Source organism: Esox lucius, chromosome 13 (genome assembly GCF_011004845.1).
Source record: "Esox lucius isolate fEsoLuc1 chromosome 13, fEsoLuc1.pri, whole genome shotgun sequence".
Classification (NCBI taxonomy): Eukaryota; Metazoa; Chordata; class Actinopteri; order Esociformes; family Esocidae; genus Esox; species Esox lucius.
Genome location: NC_047581.1, coordinates 12005021 through 12031427, shown reverse-complemented (window position 1 = coordinate 12031427; position 26407 = coordinate 12005021). Strand labels below are relative to the sequence as shown.

The following is a 26407-nucleotide window of genomic DNA, read 5'->3' as shown; positions in this document are numbered from 1 at the left end:
GTGTGACGGTGTGGGGGTGCTTTGCTGGTGACACTGTGATTTATTTAGAATTCAAGGCACACTCAACAGCATTCTGCAGCGATACGCAGTCCCATCTGCTTTTAACAGAATAAAGACCCAAAACACACTTCCAGGATGTGTAATGTCTATTTGACCAAGATGGAGAGTGCTGGATTGTTGCATCAAATTACCTTCACAATCTCCCTACCTCAACCTCATTGAGAGGGTTTGGGATGTGTTTGACCACAGAGTGAAGGAAAAGCAGCCAACAAGTGCTCAGTATATGTGGCTACCTCATGAAGCTAGTTGAGAAAAGGCAGAGAGTGACCAAAAGTGTCATCAAGGCAAAGGGTGGCTACATTGAATAATCCGAAATATTATTGTATTTTGATTTGTTTAACACTTGTCTGGTGATTATTTGATTCCATATGAGTAATGTCATAGAATATTAGTGAAGACATCAAAACTAAAATGTGAAAAATAGAAAAAAATATAAAATACCCTTGAATGGGTTGGTGTGTCCAAACTTCTGACTGGCTATATATATATATGTATGTATATTTATATGTGTGTATATATGTATGTGTATGTGTATATACATACAATATGTGTATGTTTATATGTATGTATATGTAAATGTATGTGTGTATATATGTACGTGTATATGTGTGTGCGTATATATATATATATATGTGTGTGTGTGTGTGTGTGTGTGTGTGTGTGTGTGTGTGTGTGTGTGTGTGTGTGTGTGTGTGTGTGTGTGTGTGTGTGTGTGTGTGTGTGTGTGTGTGTGTGTGTGTGTGTATATATATATATACACACATGCATGAGAAAACAGGACCTCCAGAGGGGCTGTGAATACTCCATTGATTTAATAGGGTTATTTAAGCCATGCGTTTTCAGTTTGAGTAAACCCTAGTTATCCGTACTGACTGTAGACTGCCTTGTTCCTGTTAACAGGCCAAAGTAATTCCAGTCGTCTATTGAACCCTAACTGTTTACCAATGTGACAAACCCTGCTGGATTTACTGTCATGTTTAACTCCAACCAAACTCCACCATGTGTGAACATTTTCCCCACCTGAACCTGCTGGTTGGCATATTTATGACCCCTGAGGTGACACACACACGCAAACACACTCACACTCACACAGGGACAGCGAAAGGGCCTCTTCCTGTTGAGAGTTAGTGGCGAACCTGGCCTATGAAAGAATAGCCAATTACTGTCCGCTTGGCCAGGCACAATAGACTTGGGAGAGAGAGGGGGGAGGTTTAGCGTTTGAAGTTACGCCGTAAAAGCTGGCCTGAAAGGAAACACGAGGTGACCCCCTCCACCTCGACACCCCCCCCCCTCCCTTTGTTTGGGTGTACAGAGGCAGTCTCTGGATGGGCCAGGTGTATTTTATATTACTCCTTCGTATACTTCAAACGTGCCTGGCTCCCCCTCCCCCTTCCCCTCCCCTACACTAGTCAAATGTCAATAAATCATCAACCCGACTGGCTCTGGAAACTGAGGGTTGGGTACGGGGGAGGGGGTAGCTGGAAAGGATGGTCAGACAGAGGTGGAGATGGGATGAAAGACGGAGGAGAGAGGGAGGAGTGCCAATAGACAGCAGAGTAGGATTAGAAAAGATGAGACAATGGGAGAGGAGAGAGACAAACAACCGATGGCAGAAAGGAGGGCAGCTTAAAGAATAGGTGAGACAATAAAAAAGCGAGAGAGGGCAGTAGACTGGATCTTGGTCCAGAATGGTCCAAAAAAAATGTGCCTTGAGCAGGGCCAGTGTACCGTTTAGCACTAATGACATAGATGATTACAGGTCTGGATACACACACACACAGACACTCACACATGGTGTATAGAAAGCCAGACACCCCCCACAGAGGGAAAAGGCCTGAGATCAGGGTCACTTTAATAGAGCCAGACTTTATTGCCTCCTTCCTTACTTTTATGTACCGTTTGTGTGTGTGTATACTTATGTGTTCGTGTGTGTATGTGTATAGATGTGACCATGCTTGTACACATACTTTGTGCACTTGTGTGTGTGTGAATCAAGGGTCTGCTGAAGAATATTAGTCACGCTCTTGTGGTAATGGGCCTCATTCTGCTCTCATTTTCATCTGTGGTCGGCATAATGAGAAGGTCTGTCTGCCCCTGCTAATCAGCTCAGGAAACCCTGTAGGGGCAGGCAGTCTGGGACTGGCGGGCAACAGCCGATTTCCAAACACGCTACACAGGTTTTTTTCCCCTTTTAACACTAAAACATCTGATGTGACTTATTGATGGATATAATCATAGTTCCAATGCGCTTGATTTTTTAAATCTGCCGATCGAGACCTGGGCTGGAACGAAAGCCTGCACGCCATATATCGGGCTGTTCCATTCAGCTTGTATGCAGAGACTCTGCTTGCTATACACTGCTTGGCAACGCAGAGAAAATGGGTAATAATAGTCTCCAAGCAACAAAATATCACACTATATTACCTCATTCACACCTACAGTAGCCGACGGGCCACTTACCACAGTTTACGGGTAGCCATAGCAACAGGTGCCATGGATGTCTGTCCCCTGCCTTTGCTAATATCCTGAACTCAAGTCAACAGTGGCTGTGCTATTTCCTGAAGTCACGTCACCAGTGACTGTGCTACTTCCTGTTGCAAAAATGTCCTGCTAGAAGCTTACCTCACGGACCTGTGTGTAAGCTGTGAAGGCAAAGCACTAATATTAACTCAATGGTCAGAGCCCTGATTGCTGATTGGCTGAAATCTGTGTTATGTCAGACCATTTAAACTGGGTGGAATGAATCATGAATGCTGACTGAGGTATACGAGACGGTATACCATGGGCATGACATCTCATCATTATGTTCTGCTGTAATTGTGTCACTAACCGGTTTATAAGAGCAATAAGGCATCTCAGGGGTTTGTAATACATTGCCAGTATACCACGGCTAAGGCCTGTGTCCATGCTGAAGAAGAGCTGTTAGCGATGGTATTTTGGCAATATACCTCACCCCTTTGTGCTTTCATGCTTATGTGTACACATATTTGTACTGTTCTAATTTCATAGCTAACCAGTTACTAGGAGTAAGTCATCCTTGGGTTTGTAGTGAGACTAGACAGCGTTTGTGCTGCAGTAGCTTGGACTGTTTGCAATGGGCCTGATCTGTCATAATAGCCGTGGAAGCTGGGAAATTGAGTTTTTGTCTTCAGACTTGTTGATTGCAATGACTGCTGATGATAACCCTGCTTACATATGACCATAAACCATGCCTTTGTAAAGCAGCAAACCCCTCCCCACTGCTGCTGAGATGCACTGAGAGCAGTTTACCAAACATCAGATTTTCCTTCTCTTCTCAATTTTTCTGCCTTTCTCACCCGTCTCTCCCCCTGTCTTTCTCTCTCTTTATGTTTTCTCCATCCATTCCAACAGTGTGATTTATGACAAAGGGTGTATATGGATGATAGGAAGAGAGAGTTGGGGGACAGTTGAGGGAAAGAGGGGAGTGTGGAAGGAAATGGCTGTTTCCGTTTGGACCTCATCACAGATAATGTGGAAGCAGCGGGAAGACTTGGAAATGGAAAATGTGCCGTAAAAAAAAACAATGTGTGTGTGTATGCACACTACAGCTCTCTCTGGTGAGGTATACTCTACAGCTCTCTCTGGTGAGGTACACTCTACAGCTCTCTCTGGTGAGGTACACTCTACAGCTCTCTGGTGAGTTACACTCTACAGCTCTCTCTGGTGAGGTACACTCTACATATCTCTGGTGAGGTACACTCTACATCTCTCTGGTGAGGTACACTCTACATCTCTCTGGTGAGGTACACTCTACAGCTCTCTCTGGTGAGGTACACTCTACATCTCTCTGGTGAGGTACACTCTACAGCTCTCTCTGGTGAGGTACACTCTACAGCTCTCTCTGGTGAGGTACACTCTACAGCTCTCTGGTGAGGTACACTCTACAGCTCTCTGGTGAGGTACACTCTACATCTCTCTGGTGAGGTACACTCTACAGCTCTCTCTGGTGAGGTACACTCTACATCTCTCTGGTGAGGTACACTCTACATCTCTCTGGTGAGGTACACTCTACATCTCTCTGGTGAGGTACACTCTACATCTCTCTGGTGAGGTACACTCTACAGCTCTCTCTGGTGAGGTACACTCTACATCTCTCTGGTGAGGTACACTCTACATCTCTCTGGTGAGGTACACTCTACAGCTCTCTCTGGTGAGGTACACTCTACAGCTCTCTCTGGTGAGGTACACTCTACAGCTCTCTCTGGTGAGGTACACTCTACATCTCTCTGGTGAGGTACACTCTACATCTCTCTGGTGAGGTACACTCTACAGCTCTCTCTGGTGAGGTACACTCTACATCTCTCTGGTGAGGTACACTCTACATCTCTCTGGTGAGGTACACTCTACAGCTCTCTCTGGTGAGGTACACTCTACAGCTCTCTCTGGTGAGGTACACTCTACAGCTCTCTCTGGTGAGGTACACTCTACATCTCTCTGGTGAGGTACACTCTACATCTCTCTGGTGAGGTACACTCTACAGCTCTCTCTGGTGAGGTACACTATATCTCTTAACTAGTGAAGAATGTGGCCTGTCTAACTAAGACCTGTCTAGAGTCTTGGTTATAGACACTATGAAGTCGGCTGGACCTGTAACACACGCACATACACCACTTTAGACCTGTGTGTGCTACTGAGTTGCTCGTCTGTGGCATATTGACCCTTGCATGGCCAGACATCGAGGTCTCAGCCTGGTATCGGATGGTGTCCGGTAAAGAATGACTTCATTTAAGCTGTGCAGGTATTCCATGGCATGACGCATGGAATGTAGGTTGATAGGCAGGCCCATGTGTGGCGTGCCTCCTCTCTCCAATGTTGCATGTCTCATTCGTGTAAACGGGGATCCTCAGAGCATCGCCTGAATCACCTGACCGGACCCGTGAAGGCTTACACTAAAGAGGAGCGGGAGACGACACCTGGGTGTCATGTGCCTTCCATTATATGCATGTATAGACAAACGCACGCACGCGCACACACAGGAGAGTGGATTACCACATTCCACAAAACAAACCAGAAGGAAAGAGTTCTCCTAGCTTCGATTCATGTGTGAGAGAGAGAAAGAGCGAGAAGAGCTCTCCTTTTATTGCAAATGTTTTCCGCTACACCTTATCAAACACGGTCAATCACTTTGTCAATGCACAAAGCCGTTGGGGAAAGTAGTCCCTCTCCTTGGCTCTTCGTTGACCGATTATTGTAGCAGGAGCAAGAACACTGGTGCATTGACTAGAGGACTAATGTAATTGAGGAAGGGGGAGGAAAGGTTGTTCTTATGTTAAACTAACGTGCTCCCATACACTCCAACCCAATTAGTACATATCTGTTGTTTTTGGATTTCAAGATTGGCTAGGAATTGTGTGTGTGGCGCACTTGTATCGGGCCTGGACTTATGAACCATAAATCAGTCAAAATTCAATTTATTCTTTCAGTTTACGCTCACAGACAGACAAACACTGAACTGTTTAAAAGCATGTTTTATTTCAACCGTAATCGACGTCTGCTTTATGTTAGTCACTAATTGGTTCCACAGTTTTCCTCTTTATCGCACTCCAGAGTGTCCATTAAAAGTAGGGCCTTTCATTAATCAAATGCTATTTGCTGGGAAAGTTATAGCTATGTATTTAAAATAGCAGGGTATGCTATCACTCTACAGTATATGATGTCATTTTTCAAGGACAGATTTTGCCCGTTTATAATTAACCAATTTACACAGGATTTTACTGGAAAACCAGTGGAGACATCTGAAAACAGAAGTTGGGAGTCCCCCTTCAAATCAGAAAATACTGGAGCAATTTTCACCAGAGTATTGGGCCAAAGCGCCAGTACAGAGGTGCAGGAACTCATCGAGGGCTACAAGATGTGTGTGATTGCAGTTATTTCTGACCAAAGGCTGTGCTAGCCTGTATTGAGTTTAGGGTGTGATAACTTAGTCAATGCCTTTTCTGTGTATTATTCCGATCTAAAAGGATATATAACTGTTTCTAAATTAAAAAGGTGCTGTAATATTAACCATGGAATAAAAAATTTTGTAAGGGTCACAGTCAATTTTGCCTACGAATGTACATGGCGATAGTTATTGGGGTTAAGGAAAATGTGCAGCGATGGAAATAAAATAAATATAAAATAAATAAATATAGACAGAGAAAGCTATATAGAGAGGAAAGGCTATATATATATATATATATATATACATTTAAGATAAACTGTCAATACAGATATATAAAGGTAGATAGAGATAGATTGAGCATCTCTAAGCTGCACTGCATTACTTTTCCTTTTCACATTCATTAATGTGACCACTCAGACAATACGTTTGAATAGGAGGTTTTATCTGTGTTAGCCGTTTAAGGACTAAGAATAAGACTATAGCGGTTTTCTTTCTTACACCGGGGGGTTCAGACTTTTGTTACAGTCATTTTGTTAAGGGCACACATCACAAGCAAAATCATTTGTGTCATTTAATTTGGCTTGTGAGACTGTTTAGCACGGTTTGGCCAGCCTTCACTAAACTACAACAATGTATAACTTTTTGTTTATGACGCAGAAAACTGCTGGTCTCTACCTTGAACCGTTCAAAACTAAAGACCTGTTTAACTGGAACTAATTTCTGTTGCAGATCAGGAGATGCCTAATGACCCAAATTACCCATGAGTGAGGAACTATGCACACAATTATATTTTTCTTCTTCAGATAAACCCTATTTCATAAACAAAAAGGAAAACATGATTTCCAGTGTGAATCAGAAGAGATGGCGGTCGTTACCGTTAAATAAATAAATTTAAATGGCCATGTTAAGTGTGCCGCAGAATATTCTATCCCATCGGGTTTTGCCATGGTTCATAAAAGGTTGGAAACCACTGAGACAGAGCTAGTTACCTCTTTGTGCCTGTCTCATTTATCACCCAGCAGTAGCTCTTATTCAGGGTCATTTAAAGCTCACATCTCATCACTCCATGGGAGTGCGTGTATGTGTGTGCATGCGTGCGTGTGTGTGTGTGCATGCGTGCGTGTGTGTGTGTGCATGCGTGCGTGTGTGTGTGTGCATGCGTGCACGCCTGCACACGGGACTCCCTGTAGTTATGTATTCCCATTCTGATGTGTCATTTAACTGCTGGCAGAATCGTTTAGTAAAGTGGCACTTTGTGCTTCACGACTCTCCCAGGAATATATGCACACACAGATACAGAAAGAGGGAGAGGGAAAGAAGGAGAGCGGGAGAAAGAAAGAAGGAAACATTTCACTGTCATTAAAATGCAGCTGTGTTAGTCTTTCCAGCACACATGGAAAATACATCTGACAGAAACAGAGGCACTCTCACACACTCCCACACACACTCACACACACAAACAAACTGAAGTAATGTGTTTCTTCATCAGCTCACTAGAGTTAATTTTGGATCCATACCAAACGTCAGTTCACACACAATTTGTTGTAATCTCTATATAGTGTACAGTGGCTGGGTACATAGTGTTGAGTTATATATAGTATTGAGAGGTTGGGTCATGATGAAGCGTGTTATATATAGTGTTGTGAGGTTGGGTCATGATGAAGTGTGTTATATATAGTGTTGTGAGGTTGGGTCATGATGAAGTGTGTTATATATAGTGTAGAGAGGTTGGGTCATGATGAAGTGTGTTATTTAGTGTAGAGAGGTTGGGTAATGAAGAAGTGTGTTATATATAGTGTAGAGAGGTTGGGTCATGATGAAGTGTGTTATTTAGTGTAGAGAGGTTGGGTCATGATGAAGTGTGTTATTTAGTGTAGAGAGGTTGGGTCATGATGAAGTGTGTTATATATAGTGTAGAGAGGTTGGGTCATGATGAAGTGTGTTATTTAGTGTAGAGAGGTTGGGTTATGATGAAGTGTGTTATATATAGTGTTGAGAGGTTGGGTCATGATGAAGTGTGTTATATATAGTGTAGAGAGGTTGGGTAATGGTAAAGTGTGTTATACGCTCACCTAAAGGATTATTAGGAACACCATACTAATACTGTGTTTGACCCCCTTTCGCCTTCAGAACTGCCTTAATTATACGTGGCATTGATTCAACAAGGTGCTGAAAGCATTCTTTAGAAATGTTGGCCCATATTGATAGGAACTGCATCTTGCAGTTGATGGAGATTTGTGGGATGCACATCCAGGGCACGAAGCTCCCGTTCCACCACATCCCAAAGATGCTCTATTGGGTTGAGATTTGGTGACTGTGGGGGCCATTTCAGTGAACTCATTGTCATGTTCAAGAAACCAATTTGAAATGATTCGAGCTTTGTGACATGGTGCATTATCCTGCTGGAAGTAGCCATCAGAGGATGGGTACATGGTGGTCATAAAGGGATGGACATGGTCAGAAACAATCCTCAGGTAGGCCGTGGCTTTAACGATGCCTAAAGTGTGCCAAGAAAACATCCCCCACACCATTACACCACCACCAGCAGCCTGCACAGTGGTAACAAGGCAGGATGGATCCATGTTCTCATTCTGTTTACGCCAAATTCTGACTCTACCATCTGAATGTCTCAACAGAAATCGAGACTCATCAGACCAGGCAACATTCTTCCAGTCTTCAACTGTCCAATTTTGGTGAGCTGGTGCAAATTGTAGCCTCTTTTTCCTATTTGTAGTGGAGATGAGTGGTACCCGGTGGGGTCTTCTGCTGTTATAGCCCATCCGCCTCAAGGTTGTGCGTGTTGTGGCTTCACAAATGCTTTGCTGCATACCTCGGTTGTAACAAGTGGTTATTTCAGTCAAAGTTGCTCTTCTATCAGTTTGAATCAGTCGGCCCATTCTCCTCTGACCTCTAGCATCAACAAGGCATTTTCGCCCACAGGACTGCTGCATACTGAATGTTTTTCCCTTTTCACACCGTTCTTTGTAAACCCTAGAAATGGTTGTGCGTGAAAATCCCAGTAACTGAGCAGATTGTGAAATACTCAGAGCGGCCCGTCTGGCACCAACAACCATGCCACGCTCAAAATTGCTTAAATCACCTTTCTTTCCCATTCTGACATTCAGTTTGGAGTTGTGCCATGTGATTGGTTGATTAGATAATTGCATTAATGAGAAATTGAACAGGTGTTCCTAATAATCCTTTAGGTGAGTGTATAGTGTAGAGGGTCCAACACGATCCTCAAGACTGCTCTAACGCAATTGACCTCCTTAACTTTTGCACATACACACACACCATAGCAGATTACACACATTTATGTGAGAATCAGATGTTTCAATTCAGTTAAAATCCGGTGTTTTAAGGCCTATTCCCAGTCAAAAATGTAATTACAAAATGTAACCTGTAAAAATATAAATTGTCTTCCTTCACATTCCAAGATAACGTAGGACAGCTTGCTTTTGGTGGAACGTATTCAACCTTGTGTGTGTAACATTGGTTAGCAACATCCTAACCCTATTCCCCTTTGTTTAATATAAAGTTTCACTGACTCAGCTACATCATTAGTTAGCATGCTACCTTCCATGGCTTTCAAACATTAGAATTGTAGCCCATTGGCTGATTAAACACTGTAGCTATGGGTCTTTGTGAATTAATATTAACATGTAAAATATTGCTGATGGACATGTAATATAAGCTTTTAATTTGACATTTCAAATAGACATCTCTTGTATCTAAATAAGACTGCTTTGCCAGAAGCATACTGTGCAAAGATGATCAGGATTAGATATTCTTTCAGATTCATAAGGTTAAGGTATGACAATGGTTAGGTATTCATTCTGATTCTGGTATGAATATGCAGTATTTTATCTGAATGAAAAAGGGGCTTAGGTGTTGGACTTGGTCAGGGGCGTGTCATGGGCATGGCCAGGGGAGTTGTGATAGCCAATGTCGGCCCGTTACCCTAAATAATTTCAGAATTTTAGAGGCCACTCCCTATCTTGATAATGTTTAAGACAGATTTCTTTAAGGTCTACACATTTTTCAAGAGTAGATAGAAAACCAGAGTGACTTCAAACATAGGCCATGGTATGAATATCTGTAGAGCATTTACAGATGGTAATTTTGACTATCCAAATAAAGTGTAACCAATGCTTTTTTTCCATCCGGACAAACGTATAATAAAGACGTCCATACGGTGTGAACAGTCCACACTCAGAGTAATGATAACATTATGCTATTGGGCCCACAGACTTGGATTATGGAGGCGCCCGCACATGATTCAAATTACTACACATATCTGAGACCCGTGTTTGTGTGTGTGTGTGTGCACGTGCACGTGCGCATGTCTCTGCTGGCTCAGGCAGTCTTAACTCATGGCTTACGTTTTCGGGATAGTTGGGTCAGACCAGTGGGGTGAAAAGTTCTAATAGGCAGCACTTGCTCTGGGAGTCCACTTTAGAATTAATGTGTTCTAATGTCTCTGTGTTCCTATTGGCTGGTCTCATAGTGGTGTAATGGCTCTGTTTTCCTATTGGCTGTTCTCAAAGTGGTGTAATGGCTGGGAGCATACGGGCAGAGACTGAGGGGGTGTACTCTGTGGCAAACAGCACAACGTAGAAAGTCAGTTGGATATGGAATAAGGCGCCATTACGGAGTTGTAGAGACACGTTGCGAAATGAAATACAAGCTTGTTTTGGTGAGGTTGGGTTGGTATCTGTGTTTAAACGCTGGTTTCACCTCATTGTATAGTAGTGTATGCTACTATGTGTGTGGATCAACTGTTGACGCGGGGGGAATTGAATTGAGCGCATTCTATTTCCGCTCCTCAATCATAGCGACCGTGTCAAATGACAGGCTTCATCGGGGTTGTGGTGAGATGCGGTGAGTCGTGTAGCCGGGGGTGATCCAGAGGTCTAGGCTGCGGCCTTGCGTCTGTACTGCTGCAGCGTGGGTTCTGTTGTGACCTACTGACCTTTCAGCTAAAACTCTTCTCTCTTTTCCCGCACTGTTTATATCAATGCCTTATATATAGTTGTAAAACTAGCAATCCAGTTTGTGCATAGAGAGGCGTTGGGTAACAGCCCAGATTGATGCACCACACACAGAGATCAAACATGGACACCCAGCTCTGTGTGGCCTCGTAGTCAAAGACAGGCTGGAAAACTGGAAGCCAACCACACACACACACACACACACACAAATTCCACAACCGCAACCAAATATGCCAGAAATGTCATAGAATCGAAGTCTCTATTGAACGCCAGCAGTCTGTTTGGGTTCCAGAATATCCCATTATTTCCCTCTGTTAACTTGGCTCTGGTTGGATGCGTTATGATGTTATAGCATGAGAAACGTCTCTCTGTGTGTATCACTTCTCTAATGAGCTGTTATCCTCATTTCAGTGTAAACAAGCTTCTTTCTCTCACGCGTGCACACAAACATGTGACTGTACCAGACAGACAACTCTAACACCCTAAACCTCCCTTAAACACCCTAAACAAAGCTTTGATAATTGCTTTTGAGCCCTCCTGCTCCTTAATTAACTGGTGATGTGTACTATCCAGCCCTCAGCGTGCTAATACCCACAGGCCCGTCCCAAATCACACACTATTCCACAGGCCCGTCCCAAATCACACACTATTCCCAGGTCAACAGTGTAGTGTGCTGTGTTGTATGGACCCGGGTGTCATTCAGGATTATGTTGGTAAATAGGCTGACGGAGCCAAGGACAGGGGAAATGGGCTCTCTCTCCCCTTATTGAATTGAGCTGATGATGATGGTGTAGATGATGTAGCAGGGTCCAGTTTTATCTGGCTTTCTCACTGTGACTCAGCATGTTTTGATTTTACCAATTAGACCGGGCTGTGCTCACACTTCCTGGTTGTAATGACCAATTATCGGACATGATCTGATCCTGTAGTGGTCTGTGAGTCTTGTAGTGTATGTGCAAGATGTGTGTTAGAACCAATCTCTTTCCCTCCTTTCCTCTGTGTTTCTCTGTCTTACCCCCTTGTCTCTCCCTCTCTTCCCTTACTCTCGCTCCCTGTCTTTCAGTAGTGATGGATCCATATTTGGCATATCTTTAAACAGTCGTGGTCGTATCAGTCTGGTTTTGACATCAATCCCTATAATTCTGTCTGTGTTGACCTTTTAACTTTTTTTCCAATCAGTAAGTGCTATTTTCATTTCCCAAATGGACTTTTCTTTCTCCTTGTATGACAGGGTACCTCATATGACAAGGTCAACATTACCTAAACATTGCCATAACCTACACAATGTATATGTGTGGGTGCCCATGTGTGTGTCCCTGCATGAGAATTGGTATTCCTTACTGAGGACCCCTCCAACCCCCCCCAACCCTAGATCCTACTTATGTGGGACAATGGTGACTGTATTTAGACATAACCCACTGAAGGAAATTGAACCTTAAAACATTCCTATTTTTGTTAGCCTTTACGAAATACATTACATATTGACTGTGTGTTGTGTGTTGTGTTGTCAAAGCTCACCCCCAACTGTTTTTATTTGTCACTGCCGGGCCTGCTTTCGCCCTCACACACACACACACACACACACACACACACACACACGCACGCATACAAACACACACACAGTCTTTTGTTCTGGTCTATGTCAAAGGCATCTCTGTAAGCTTGCGCGCGTGTATGCGCGGCTACGTGTGAAGTCCAACAGAGTTCTCTCTACTGAGGGTAGAGGATGAGGTGGAGGTGAGGCAGCATTTCACAAGGGACACATTCCATACTTGTTGCTTTGAAACATTGAGTGGCAGCAACTTATTCAACTTCTACAGGTTTGTGATGTTCAGATGTTTCTCTTTCGCCTGCTAGTGGATGTGAGTTGACAGTACTAGTTACGTTTGCCGAGTTCTTTCCACCAGAGATTATATTGGGTTTGAAAGGGCTGATTTAGACACACTTTAGAAGCAACTAGGATTCTATGAAGTTCCATATCCCTGGAGTGTTGTACAATCTGTGAGCGTGTTGTACTATCTGTGAGCGTGTTGTATTATCTGTGTGTGTGTTATCTCAGCTGCTGTGAGTTAGCCCGGGTGAGCTGCAGTAGCATTGTTCCCATCAGGCCATGGGTCAAGGGGCGTCTACCCAATCGGTGAGCAGTGTTAGGTCACGGTGAAAGGTAAAGGTCAAACCTAGAAAACCGTGTACAGGAGGTTTCCTAGGGGTACCTACCAAAACAGCTGTGTGGAGGACCTGGTGCTGAGGTTTCACACACACACACACACACAGTGATATGTTGTCTATGGCGTGGATCAACTGTGTGTAGTGTGTCTTATCAACACCCCATAATGATATGTTCTTCTCCTGTTCTCCCTTCTAATCAGCAGCACTGTCTGTGGAAGAAACTGTGTGTTTGTGTCAGACAATCAGGCAAAAAAAAAGAAGCATTTTGGGGGTATCTTGAAAACAATGTAAATGCCAGACCTGTACAAACACCATATTCAGCGTGTCCATCCCAGAGGATGATTCTGATGCGGTAAAAGGAGAATACAGCTGATGTGTGAGGTCATAATCCTGAGACATCCACCGGCTCTGAGGTCATGAGTCTGTGATGTCATCAGAAAGACAGACTGCTGTGTTTCCCAGGCTGTTAAACTAATAGAGCAACATGTGACTCACTGCACAGAATCATTACTATTGCTGTTCACTGTTCCTGAAAGCGTTCAATAAACACACACACACACACTCACAGCAAGAGGCATCCTGCTCCCATGTGATCTATAATTCAATAAAGTCATCTCCCTGTATGGGAGGAACATTTTGAGAGGGGCAGATAAATGAGTGAGGAGGTGATATAGGATGGAGGGTTATAGCGGCAAAACATTAAAGATGGAAGAATGAAGATGGAGGGAGATTGAGAAATGGAGGATGAGAGGAAGGGAAATGGGGGTGGGGTGGGGGGGGGGGGGTTGAGAGAGTGAAATCCAAGTACCTGTTGTGGGGGCTGAAGCGTTTGGCTGGTGGTGCCAGAGAGCTTTTATGAGTCTGTGGTCAGGCAGGAATAAAAGGCAATGGAGCGACTGAATGGTCAGACACACACACACACACATTGTCCATTGGCCTCAGAGAAATCCCTGTTAGGTTTTATAATGTCACAGTGATTTCTCATCTCCATTACCCATAATGCAATGTGACTGAACACGCATTCTAACACACACACACACACCGCCGGAAAGAAGAGAGGCATGACAGAGGCACTTAGACAAACAGCTAATCGAAATGCCAATGTGTCTGACTGCCGATATGTATATTTGGGAAGATGTACTAACGTTAATAAGAACCACATTATAAAGCGTTCCAACATTAGTAGTATAGACCTGGATGGATATTAGCAGTGAGTTCACTTTTAAGGCTCTGCCCTGGTGAGCTTATAAAGAGTTTGATTTTAAGCTCTATGCCTTCGCTAACATATACATGGACCACACTAATCCTAGCATAAACATGATGTAGGGGCCCCTACATCGCGATGCGGAAAACACGGATGGAATCGCGGAATTTGGTAATAAAAATGTAAATGACTGTAAAACGTGTAATACTGCAGAACTTTCCATAATTTGGCTGAAATGTATTTTTAAAATGATCATAAGTAGGCCTAATTATTGAAGGTGGGGGGGTCGTTCGTGGGATCCATACGTCACCTCACAACTTGGCTGTAAATATTGAGAAACAAAATCGACCCTAACCGTTAAATTCACAGCGACAGCTTGTCAGGCGACAACTTGTTTTGCAGATTCTGTCAACATACTATTGATTGGACGCGTAAAAATACGTCATGACCACTTTAAGTCCTAAGCCCATGTGAAGGACAAAGGAAAGCACAGTGTTAGCCACATCATGCCTCTGCAAACGACCATTAGGCTACTAATGGAAGCGCATCAGCAGATTCAAGATGAGAAAAGAATCCTGGACTTTGTGACTGTGTGCCATCCCCTTTGAAAAGCTAAGAAAGCTGCTTCTAGTGAACCACTGCATACAGGGAGAAGCCTTTCCCGAAAATGAGAGCACCTATCTTGTGTGTTCGACCAATTTATGAACAGCCTAATATACCGTTGCAATATCCTACATTTACATCCTGCAATGTGAATTATCGGCATGCAAAATCTGAGATTCCAAACGATGAGCTATCGTGGTGAAATGCAGCGATACATAATCTCCGCAGCTGTCTGCCTCTCCATCTAGCTAACTATCGCTGATTGTGTTTATTTATAAAAATGTTATAAAATGTATAAAAAAATAGGGCAAAAATATTGCAACGTTGTGTTGCATCATTACAAATATACTGTTATATAATATTTATTCATTCACATTATTGGACACTGTGATGATTAAATTAGTGTAAATCGTAAAACACAGAACACAACGGAATTTGAGGAAGAAATTTGATTGCATAGGGCCCTAAAAATGTATGCACACAAATATACACATGAGGCAAACACACTTATACACTCACCTAAAGGATTATTAGGAACACCATACTAATACTGTGTTTGACCCCCTTTTGCCTTCAGAACTGCCTTAATTCTACGTGGCATTGATTCAACAAGGTGCTGAAACTTTCTTTAGAAATGTTGGCCCATATTGATAGGATAGCATCTTGCAGTTGATGGAGATTTGTGGGATGCACATCCAGGGCACAAAGCTCCCGTTCCACCACATCCCAAAGATGCTCTATTGGGTTGAGATCTGGTGACTGTGGGGGCCATTTCAGTACAGTGAACTCATTGTCATGTTCAAGAAACCAATTTGAAATGATTCGAGCTTTGTGACATGGTGCATTATCCTGCTAGAAGTAGCCATCAGAGGATGGGTACATGGTGGTCATAAAGGGATGGACATGGTCAGAAACAATGCTCAGGTAGGCTGTGGCATTTAAACGATGCCCAATTGGCACTAAGGGGCCTAAAGTTTGCCAAGAAAACATCCCCCAAACCATTACACCACCACCAGCAGCCTGCACAATGGTAACAAGGCATGATGGATCCATGTTCTCATTCTCTTTACGCCAAATTCTGACTCTACCATCTGAATGTCTCAACAGAAATCGAGACTCATCAGACCAGGCAACATTCTTCCAGTCTTCAACTGTCCAATTTTGGTGAGCTTGTGCAAATTGTAGCCTCTTTTTCCTATTTGTAGTGGAGATGAGTGGTACCCGGTGGGGTCTTCTGGTATTGTAGCCCATCCGCCTCAAGGTTGTGCGTGTTGTGGCTTCACAAATGCTTTGCTGCATACCTCAGTTGTAACGAGTGGTTATTTCAGTCAAAGTTGCTCTTCTATCAGTTTGAATCAGTCGGCCCATTCTCCTCTGACCTCTAGCATCAACAAGGCATTTTCGCCCACAGGACTGCCGCATACTGGATGTTTTTCCCTTTTCACACCATTCTTTGTAAACCCTAGAAATGGTTGTGCATGAAAATCCCAGTAACTGAGCAGATTGTGAAATACTCAGAGCGGCCCGTCTGGCACCAACAACCATGCCATGCTCAAAATTGCTTAAATCACCTTTCTTTCCCTTTCTGACATTCAGTTTGGAGTTTAGGAGATTGTCTTGACCAGGACCACACCCCTAAATGTATTGAAGCAACTGCCATATTGATTGGTTGATTAGATAATTGCATTAATGAGAAATTGAACAGGTGTTCCTAATAATCCTTTAGGTGAGTGTATATGGACCACACTAACACACACAGACCACACTTGTTTTGTGTGATATTCAGTGCCGTTGTCATGGAAATGGTGAACAGTAACAGGTTAATTGTCCCCTGGGGGAAAGCAGGGAAATATTGTCCATCTGTCTCTTGTTCTGTTAGTCCAATTCTGTCTTCAAATGCCATGGCAGGTAGATCTTGGTTGGGCCTCAAACAACCTTAACCGTGGATGTCAGTAGAGACCGACACAAAGGCCCACAGATGAAGAGAGGGGAGAGGCAGGAGGATAGAAAGACAGTGATTCTACCAAACGAGAAAAAGAGAGAACAAAAGATCTATGTGCAGTCAAAGTATCCATCCTAAATCATTTTCCTTGCTTTTTTAGGCTGCAGTTATTTATCTTGACGCCTCGACAACCTCTAAATGGTATTCTCTCGGACCAACCAGTGGCTAAATACTTCAAATGGACGAATATAGAACTCTTAATTGTAGGGCAGAGCTTCTCTTGGCATTTTGCCTGTCTGTCCACCTCTGTCTTTTTATGTCGGAGTCATTCTTCAAGTCTCATTTGCATGGAAATCAAACCTGGTGGTTTGTGTGGTCTGCAGTTCTGTCAGGGAGAGTAGGATGAGTGAGAAAGAGAGTCAGTGGATGTAGTCGAGGTGTGACCAGCCATGAACATATTCCGGTTAGGGAAAGTCGCACAGATTCAGCAGGTGGACAAAAGGCTAAAGGGATTTTTTTGAAGATACATGAATTAAAATTAGGGCAGGGTTAGAGACCTGGCAAGCAAAGCTCGTACCCGAATGCCCCTGATTTAGAAAATGTTTCAAACATTTCTGACACGTCCTTCGGGATCTATGGAGTTCCCAGATGTGGAAGTCTGGCCCTGATTGATGTCAACTTATATACAGTAACAATACAGTCATCTATTTTTGCTCCTGCAAAAGCACAGGCACTTCAAACACACTAAGAATAACTGCAATATAGCATATTGTATATATTAGCCACGACTACATTTCCTGTGTTTGATAAACATGTCATAATCTTCCTTTGGTATTGTGCTAGCTGTAATTCCATGACGTGTGTTGATGTGTGATTATCTGTTGAGGAGAAGATCAGTTGTTTTTTGGGGTTATTATGTTGTTGTAATTTACCAGCATATTTCATTACATCCCTGTTAATGACACTGCATAATTCATTGTTTTATTCAACCTTTATTCATACAAGTTGTCTCATTGAGATAAATCTCTTTTTCCAGTGAGTCCTGTTCCAACAAAGATCTCAAGGGGGTGGGGGGTGCATGCATTTCAGACAATATCAAAATGTGACAGTATTTCAGACAATAGCAGTAATAACAAACATAAACATACAGTATAACTGAAACACCCTTTTCTGCTAGTAGTAAGCTAGAGTGTCGTCGTAAGCAGTGTTTATTTCATGACCTTGTAAGCTCTTACAAGGCAGTACCTCCATAGAACAGTTGGCAGTGCCGGCTCTAGCCTTTTGAGGGCCCTAAGCAAGATTTGATTAGTGGCCCCCTCTACCCTAGTGGTTGGGGGCTCCCTAGCAGTCTGGGGCCCTAAGGGAACGCATTTGTCGCTTATGCCTAGAACATAGCTATATATATAGTATGTAGTAAAGCCTTTTTGTGTTTTCTTTTTCTCCATCCAAGCCTTGACGCTTCATCGTTTATCTCCCTCTCTTGACTTCATTCAGCTGTACTTTTTGCATGCACTGATCGAGCGTCTTTATGTTCATATATTTATATTGTTAGTGACTTAAATATGTTAATTCTATTTTTTACACTGTTTATTGTATATATAATGTATTTCGGGGCAGTACATATCCTAATCTGATCAAATTTTTTGTAATCAGTCATCCTTGTTTGTCTCTTGAAAAAAATCTGAGATTCAACTAGAGGTCATCTGAAACACTAAAAGTATAGTATGCAGATTGGATGTAGTTTAGGTGTTATAATGTTTTATTTAAATATTTTCACATGCTTGGATATAAAAGACGTTTTCCGACGTTACTCATCTCCACAATGTCAGGACCGCTCTGGTCCTGTATGCAAGGTTGCCAGATCATTGACAGTAAACCGTTAAACCCGCATAATCCACCAAAAAAACGCTCAAATGATATATTTTCTATACAATCCTAGGCTATCTGTAAATCGACCCGCCCAAGCCCATTACAAATAACCCAATAGACCAATTTGGAGTGGTCATCAAGGTTACATCATAAGCGTTTGGTTGTGGCAGAAAACTACGGGAACAAGTGTAGGGAAATGGACAAGATCATCTGACTAAAGGAAAAAAAGTTATTGTTGGGCTGTTCGGTATCAGAAAAGTAATGTAAAAAAGATGGCCTTCATTTTTATGGAATACCATTGTGGAAGACATCCTTTGAAGCTAAATGCAGACGTTTATCATTGCAAGCCATTAAACAGACACACTGGACTGATGAAATCCTCCAGAACGCACGTCTCTAGAGTGCTAATTTCAAATCAGGTAAGGTTTTGTTCACTGTTTATTACACAAAGGCAAAATCAGTGATCTAGTTTTAATAATGACGATAAATTAGTAACAGCAGCAACCACAAAGCTATTTCACTACAATATTTCGCTGGTATTTTAGTATGAGCACAAAATTAGGTTTTAACATGCCAACACAGAGGCGGTGTGAGATTTTGTGGAAGGCAGTTGCCCTTGAGTTTTACATGCAGGAAAAACCCTGCTGTTATATAACAGTTACCAATTCTAACAGTAAGAAGTCCTTTGTATAACGTCCGTGGCGCGCCATCTTATAAACCATGGCTTACAGCCAATCAGTATTCAGGGATGGAAGCAGACGGTTTCTAAAACACTTCAACAACTTCCCTTGTTGTTCCATTGAGGGTGTTGTAGCAGTGCGATTACCGTGGGCGGAGTCATTTGTGGGCCATGTATTGTGGGTGACGTGACCACTTCTCTGGGGCTTCACTCAGCCTCTGTGTGGTAACATTAGGTTTGATAGCAGTGGGAATTAAATCCCATTTCACTGATGTCCCGAAACACTAAATCATCCAGGAGCATGAATGATGACAATAATCCCCTGCTGGTCCAGACCAGGCGTTCGGGCCTGATGAGGCAGGAAAAGACCATTAGACAAGGCTGGAGGGGCTACACAATTGGACCGACCACTTATTCTTTTTTTTTGGTGGGGAGGGAAATGCCCGGGAAGGCGAGAATTGTTTATTAGTGTTTATTCCGTAGTGGGATTCGTGGATTGCCGTGAGGTTCCAATGGATGGAAGAAATGAGAGGACGGATAATGGGTCTCTTTAATGTGGGGAGGGGGTATGGAAAAGACAGGCAGGAGCAAACATAGCGCAAGGAGTGAGTGCACGTGCGCAAGTATGCTTGTATGCTTGCTTGTTATGGAGAAGGGAAAGGGTGAACTCCCTGCCTGGGAACTCCCTACCATTTAGAGAGGGCGCCCAGGGTGGCACCACACACACAGGCTGTTTGATCTTATTACAATAGCCCCAATAGTCCGGTGATGAAAGTATTTTTCCCCTAGAGTGGGGAAACTTATCCGCTATCTCTGATTTACACATAAACCACACATAAACCCCTCACACAGATGGAGTGTATGCGTATGTGCGTGCTTGTGTGTGTGTGTGTGTGTGTGTGAGAGAGAGTGTTACAGAAATGAATGGTTTTATAACTGGATTCCTTTGGCTTTTCAAAGGCCCGGGCACAGAAGAGAATCATGGGTGGGCTTCTCAGAGAACGTTCACCATGGAGGCTTAATAATCACCTCACTAAATAGGAGGAGGAACTTCAGGAAAGACAGACAGATACTCAGAGTCTTCAAAGTAAATAATTGTCGGTTTGCAGTGTATAGTTATTTGACAGCATCTGAAAGGGGTTCTCTCAGAGCAGCCAGTGGTCAAATACTTGAAATGGACAAATATAGAGCGCTTTCTGGTAGGACAGAGATTCTGTTGGATTTTCCGAACCATTTAGGGAAGAATGTTTTCACTATAAGTGTGTTGCGGTTACAGTGTTTACCAAGAAATGTTGACAAAGGAAGGAATGCAAAAGAGATGCAAAATATGGAGGAAAAATGTATGTGTGTGTGAGAACCAGTCCCAGATCCTGATGTGATAATACAGGAAGATTAGCTTGGCCTCCACCCAATTACACACTCACACGAATACACACACACACAGACACACACACACACAGACACACACACACACACAGACACACACTATGCTCCATTTTCACGGCTCCAAATCCCAGGCAGACGGAGAACCAGGGAGAAGGGAATACAGCATGCCTCGTTTATCCCAGGAAGAGACAGGCAAGGCTGGGCATAGCTCACAGCACCTTGGGGGTGTTTCTCTGGAGGCCCTCGTTTATAAAATCACAAAGACTCCACAATAATAATAAATCCTGTCAAACATATTACTCCTCAAGTCTTTTCTACTAACTTGACTCACATTGACCATTTTATTTTTGGGTAGGCAAGGTGATCGAGTTTGAGCAAACAAAATATTTCTAAGATGCTCGCTAGAGAAATGGAGTGGTGGGGCGGTGGGGCGGTGCCGCTCCTGACTGTTTATTGGCACCGTCCTACAGAGGAGGTGCCTGTGACTGTCCGTCTGTGGTCCTTGGGGCACAAAGTTTATTGTTAACTGTTAAATGTTGTCACAGACACCACCTCTGCAGAGCCTGGTCAATTAGCCCCCCCCCACCACCACCACCACCACCACAAAAGAAATGGGAGTAGAGTGTCTTGGCTTCCTGCTCACACTTTGAAGTCGATAATGCATGGGGGAGGTTCTAAGGGTCAAGCTGGAAGGTTACTGAGAAATGAACCAATTGAAACCAAAACGTCTTTCGTCCGCTCCTGCCATAGGCAAGTCCCATTCTGAGGCATTATCAAACCACATGGTTTCAAGGTGAATATACGAGAAACCTGCTATGTGTTTCTGTTGAAGGCTTTTTCATAGAGCTTTCATAGACAATAGAGACAATAACTTTAATTTGAGACTTTCTGCTGTTAAGAAGTCTCATCATCCTCCAAAGACTTACATTCCCTGAACACTTGCCACAGCAGCATTTCAATATTTTCCAGATGAATATAAATATTCATAACCAACCAAGTGTATTTGCATTCTAGTGACTGTTTACTGAATTCAGGATTTTATCTGTTTTTTTCTTTTTATGAAACAGTCAATGTGTTTCATAAACTACCCCTCAAACTAAATGAAACATTTTTCCAAGAGGGTATGGAACTGGAATACTGTATGTTAGTGTGGACATTGACTGGATACATTTATGAAATACTGTATGTTAGTGTGGACATTGACTGGATACAATTATGAAATACTTTATGTTAGTGTGGACATTGACTGGATACATTTATGAAATACTGTATGTTAGTGTGGACATTGACTGGATACAATTATGAAATACTTTATGTTAGTGTGGACATTGACTGGATACATTTATGAAATACTGTATGTTAGTGTGGACATTGACAGGATACATTTATGAAATACTTTATGTTAGTGTGGACATTGACTGGATACATTTATGAAATACTTTATGTTAGTGTGGACATTGATTGGATGGTGTTAGTGTGGACAGAGGTGATTGTTAGTGTGTCTCTTTTTTTTTTATGTGTTGTGTGTGGGTACATGGTCAAGTAAATCCTACTGATGTAGTTCAACATGTTGAAAGCCACAAATAACCCCCCCCCCCCCCCCCCCCCCCCCTTCTAATGACCAGGTGACTCCGGAGCAGCTGGTGTTGCTATTGGAGCTTCTTCTGGAGGAGGCGGAACTAAGTGTGACATCGCTGTGTACGATTCAGAGAACGTACAATCTACAGGAGCAGGACGCCGAAGTAAGAACACACACACCTTTGTTTTCATTAGTCCTCACATCCGTTTCCTCTGGCCTGATCTGTAGTACAGTGGGACATTCTTTAAGAACACACATATAGGCCTACGCTATAGCTGTGTCTCAGAGTAGATAAGGTTTGTTTGTCTGTGTGTGTTTGTGTGTGTTAGGGTGTAGAAGGTGGTTAGTGTGTGTGGCTGCAGAGGCTTTACTGTACTTTAGCGCTGTGTGCAGCAGTGTGCAGCTATAGTTGTGTTAATGGATGGAAAGTGTACCAGAGCTGTCATTAACTCAGGCCCGGTCTTGTAAAAAAAAAAAAAATCAAAAAACGAGATGTTATATTTTTGCTCTTTTTTAATGCTGTGTATAAGTCATATTAAGGCCTGTATGGGATCAGGTTGTATGTTCAGTTTAGATGTTAGTACAGAGCGACTGCAGGCTACAGTCTGTTGTTCTGACATCTGTTACATCCAGCACCCTGTGTAAGTAGATAGGCCTACATGATCCAAAATGTCACATCCTAGAACTGATCCTCTTCCATTTGTACCCATTTAAAGTGGAACGCCCAAATCTCTAATCTAAGTCAATAAGTGAATGACTGTAAAGAGTGGACTGCGTTGTCTGGCCAGGACTGCGTTGTCAGGAGGCTAACAGAGATTTTCATCGCCAAAATCAGAGGTCAAATGAAATGGTTCCTATAAAGAAACTGAGTCACCCACACCATACCAAGTTCTTATTGAACAGTTCTTTATGTATTATTTGGCGACATGTGATAATGAGTTGTTTGTGTCAGTTTGCGTTTGTGCATAAATCTGTGTGCATTTTGTCCTTCCTCCAATGGTTTTAATTTATTCCACCACAAAATGCATTATCAATCGGTTTTGGAGAAGTCAAACAAGTAAGGGCTATTCTTTCAGATTACCACTGTTCAATTGGTTGAGGGGAAGCTAGTAAATAGATGCCTTGTCATCATTTCAGACAATTGCACACAACTGGAACATAATCATGCAGCAATAAGAAGTGTGAATTGTTATGCAGATTATAATTAATGAAAAGTTTTGGTAGAGGTTGATATGTTTTCTGTTTTTGTGGCAGCAGGTAGCATAGTGGTCAGATTATTTTGTATGCCGGTAAAGTAAAAAAAATATGTGGCTATGTCCCTGAGCAAGACAGTTAACCCTAATTTTCTTTGGGCAAATCAACATTAATAAAAAACATTACAAGCCTTTTTAAATCTTGAATGAACTCAAGTTTGTATATCCTACTAACTCAAGTTACTTGTCTACTAATCTCTAATAGTTCTCACCGCTGTACAGAGTCATTCCTGCACCAAGGAAGTGCTAAAATTAAGATGTGGCATCTGTAGCAGGTTAAATGGGGGAATTCGTCACGCTTGAGTTTCTTGGTGTTAGTGGTTAGTGCTCTGTTCTTTCGTTTGTGTGTTGTGGAATGTGTGTGAGATGCGTGTAAGCATTTAATGTGGTGTAAAGGATAGTGTGCAAGCACTGGCTTAAACCCGTATGTGTGTGTGGGTTTGTGCGTGAGCACCACTATGTATGTTTGGGCCAACAGATGTGCTTTCCTCAGATGAGTTTTCCTCTAATAATGAATGTGAATCTAGGTAGGAATGTGTCTCTATGGATAAATGCGTGTTTGTATGTGTCAGGGTGAATTACTGTGGCTGACCTGCTTTCATGTGGTTTTCAATGATGCTGATAAGGACCGAAAATCACTGTGGATACTGACGAAATGTCCATGCAAAAAAAAAAAGGCTATTTTTGATTCACTTTTTTTGGGTTAGAATAGGGTTTGTGGTTAGGTTCCGGTTTAAGTTTGGGTTTTGGTTAAGGGACTTATTTATGGGAATCATTCTATCACTCCTCTGTGAGGATATACATTCCTAAATGTGTTTGTATGAGTCTGTACGTCACTGGTCAGTCATGTGCACGGTACATTTGTAAAGGTTCTAATCAGAAAGGAACGGTGTCTGCAACACTAAACCACACAAAGGAAACTCATTAGGTAGCATTAGAGAGACAAAGACAGAGATCCAGATGTGTTCATCTGTTCTACGTGGACGTACTTAGAGAAACAGTGACCTTGATCGGTTTGTGCTAAGGAAGGAACATTTTGATCAGTGTCTCCCAGTTGGAACATTGTAATGGGTGTAGCCTCCAGGCCAGCGTGGCGCTGCTGCCATGCATAGTCTCAGCAGCTGCTCTCTGTACAACAAGCTCTCAGGGAGTCACTTCTACAATAGATGCTTCAGTTCACTGAAGAGTCAGACGTTTTTTATGTCAGAGATGTCTACGGGTGACGTGGTTAAGTTTGCGAAGCCTATCATTTCTACTGGTTTACTTTAAGGATTATGTTTAGGGAAGGGTTCAAATGGAAACAACCTGGAAAGTGGCAGCATGTGCTAGTTTCCCGGTCTCTGTGATTGAACACGCGGCGCTTTGAGGCAAAGGCCACACCTCCCATCCACCATCCCCAACCGCAGTCTACTAATCTCTAATAGTTCTCACTGTTGCCCCTAGTGGACGCTTTCTTGAGAGGTATTATTTCACCACCAGGAGAAACGTCTGTCTCTGGCCTGGTTTCTGGGCTCTCTGCTCTACATTCCTGTGGAGAACCCCTGGGGGCAGACAGCTGCTGGTGCCCCTCTTGCCCCCACCTTAACACCCTCACCCCCATCTTAACCCCCACGCACACCCTCACCAGCCCTCTCCCTCTGTGGGGAGACGCACCAATTACACAGGACATTCCTACATTTATTACAACACATTCACTCATAGCCAGGATGTCACAAGCAGAACTGATTGATTGCACAATCAAACCATCAGGCCTACAGGTGTGTGTTTGTGTGTGTGTGTATGTGTGTGTGTGTGATTGAATATGGGTGTGTGTGGGTGCATTTAAGTGTTTACCTATGTTTTCATCTCCTCGTGTCTCATCAGTGACAAACTGCATGGCTGACAGGCATATTGATTCCTTGTTTTTCTGCCGGGCTCTTTGAGGGAAATTAATAAAGTCCAACACACATACACTGAGATATAGGCAAACTGGAGAGATGTACATGGTTATAGTGAAGCAACAAGGTGAAAAGAGATAAAATAGCTAAAAATGCAGTATGGTAACATTGAAATGGCATGCTAGTTAGCTATTACACCTGGCTAAAATCTATTACATTGGTTGTTAAGTCGCCCACCCTACAGTTGTCTGTCTGGTTTCTGAGGTGTGATATAAAAATTGTAGATCGTTACAAAAAGAAAAAGAATGGGGGGGATAGATGGAGGGAAGCTGACTGTGTGAGAAAAAATGAAAGAACACAAGAGACGTGATAATTACAAACAGGAAAGTGAAGAGAAGTGAAGCACTGGAGAGGAAAGAGAGTGAGAGGTCATCTGAGGCCTGTAAAGGTAATGTTTATGTAGGAGGCTGCCATGTGAAAGGATACATTCAAAGACCCTGCATTACTCGTTGTTTCTCACTGTTCTCACGCTCCCACACACAGGTGAAAGGCAAATCAGAGTGTGTGTGTGTGTGTGTGTATGTAGAACATCAAGCATGACTTAAGAAGTAAAGGACTCCTCCTTATTGCTGCATCCATCAGTGTTCATTTATGCTCCTGTTCATTAATGCTCCTGCATTAGGTTGGTAATTGATACACTGCTGATTTTGCAGGTTTTCCAACTTACAAAGCATGTAGAGGTCTGTCATTTTTATCATAGGTACACTTCAACTGTGTGAGACAGAATCTAAAACAAATATCCAGAAAATCACATTGTATGGTTTTTAAATAATTCATTTTCATTTTATTGCATGACATAAGTATTTGATCACCTACCAACCAGAAATAATTCC

The 26407-nt window shown here is 42.8% G+C and overlaps 1 protein-coding gene across 6 annotated transcripts in view; it reads left to right on the top strand.

Moving 5' to 3' along the window:
- The window catches only part of aopep (aminopeptidase O (putative)), a 93117-nt gene that overhangs the window by 55740 nt on the left and 10970 nt on the right, over positions 1-26407 (top strand). For all 6 annotated transcript variants that reach the window (XM_034296404.1, XM_034296407.1, XM_034296406.1 and 3 more), the window contains one exon: positions 22431-22547. In XM_034296404.1, the coding sequence (XP_034152295.1) occupies positions 22431-22547 (117 nt within the window). The remainder of the gene's footprint in view (positions 1-22430; positions 22548-26407) is intronic.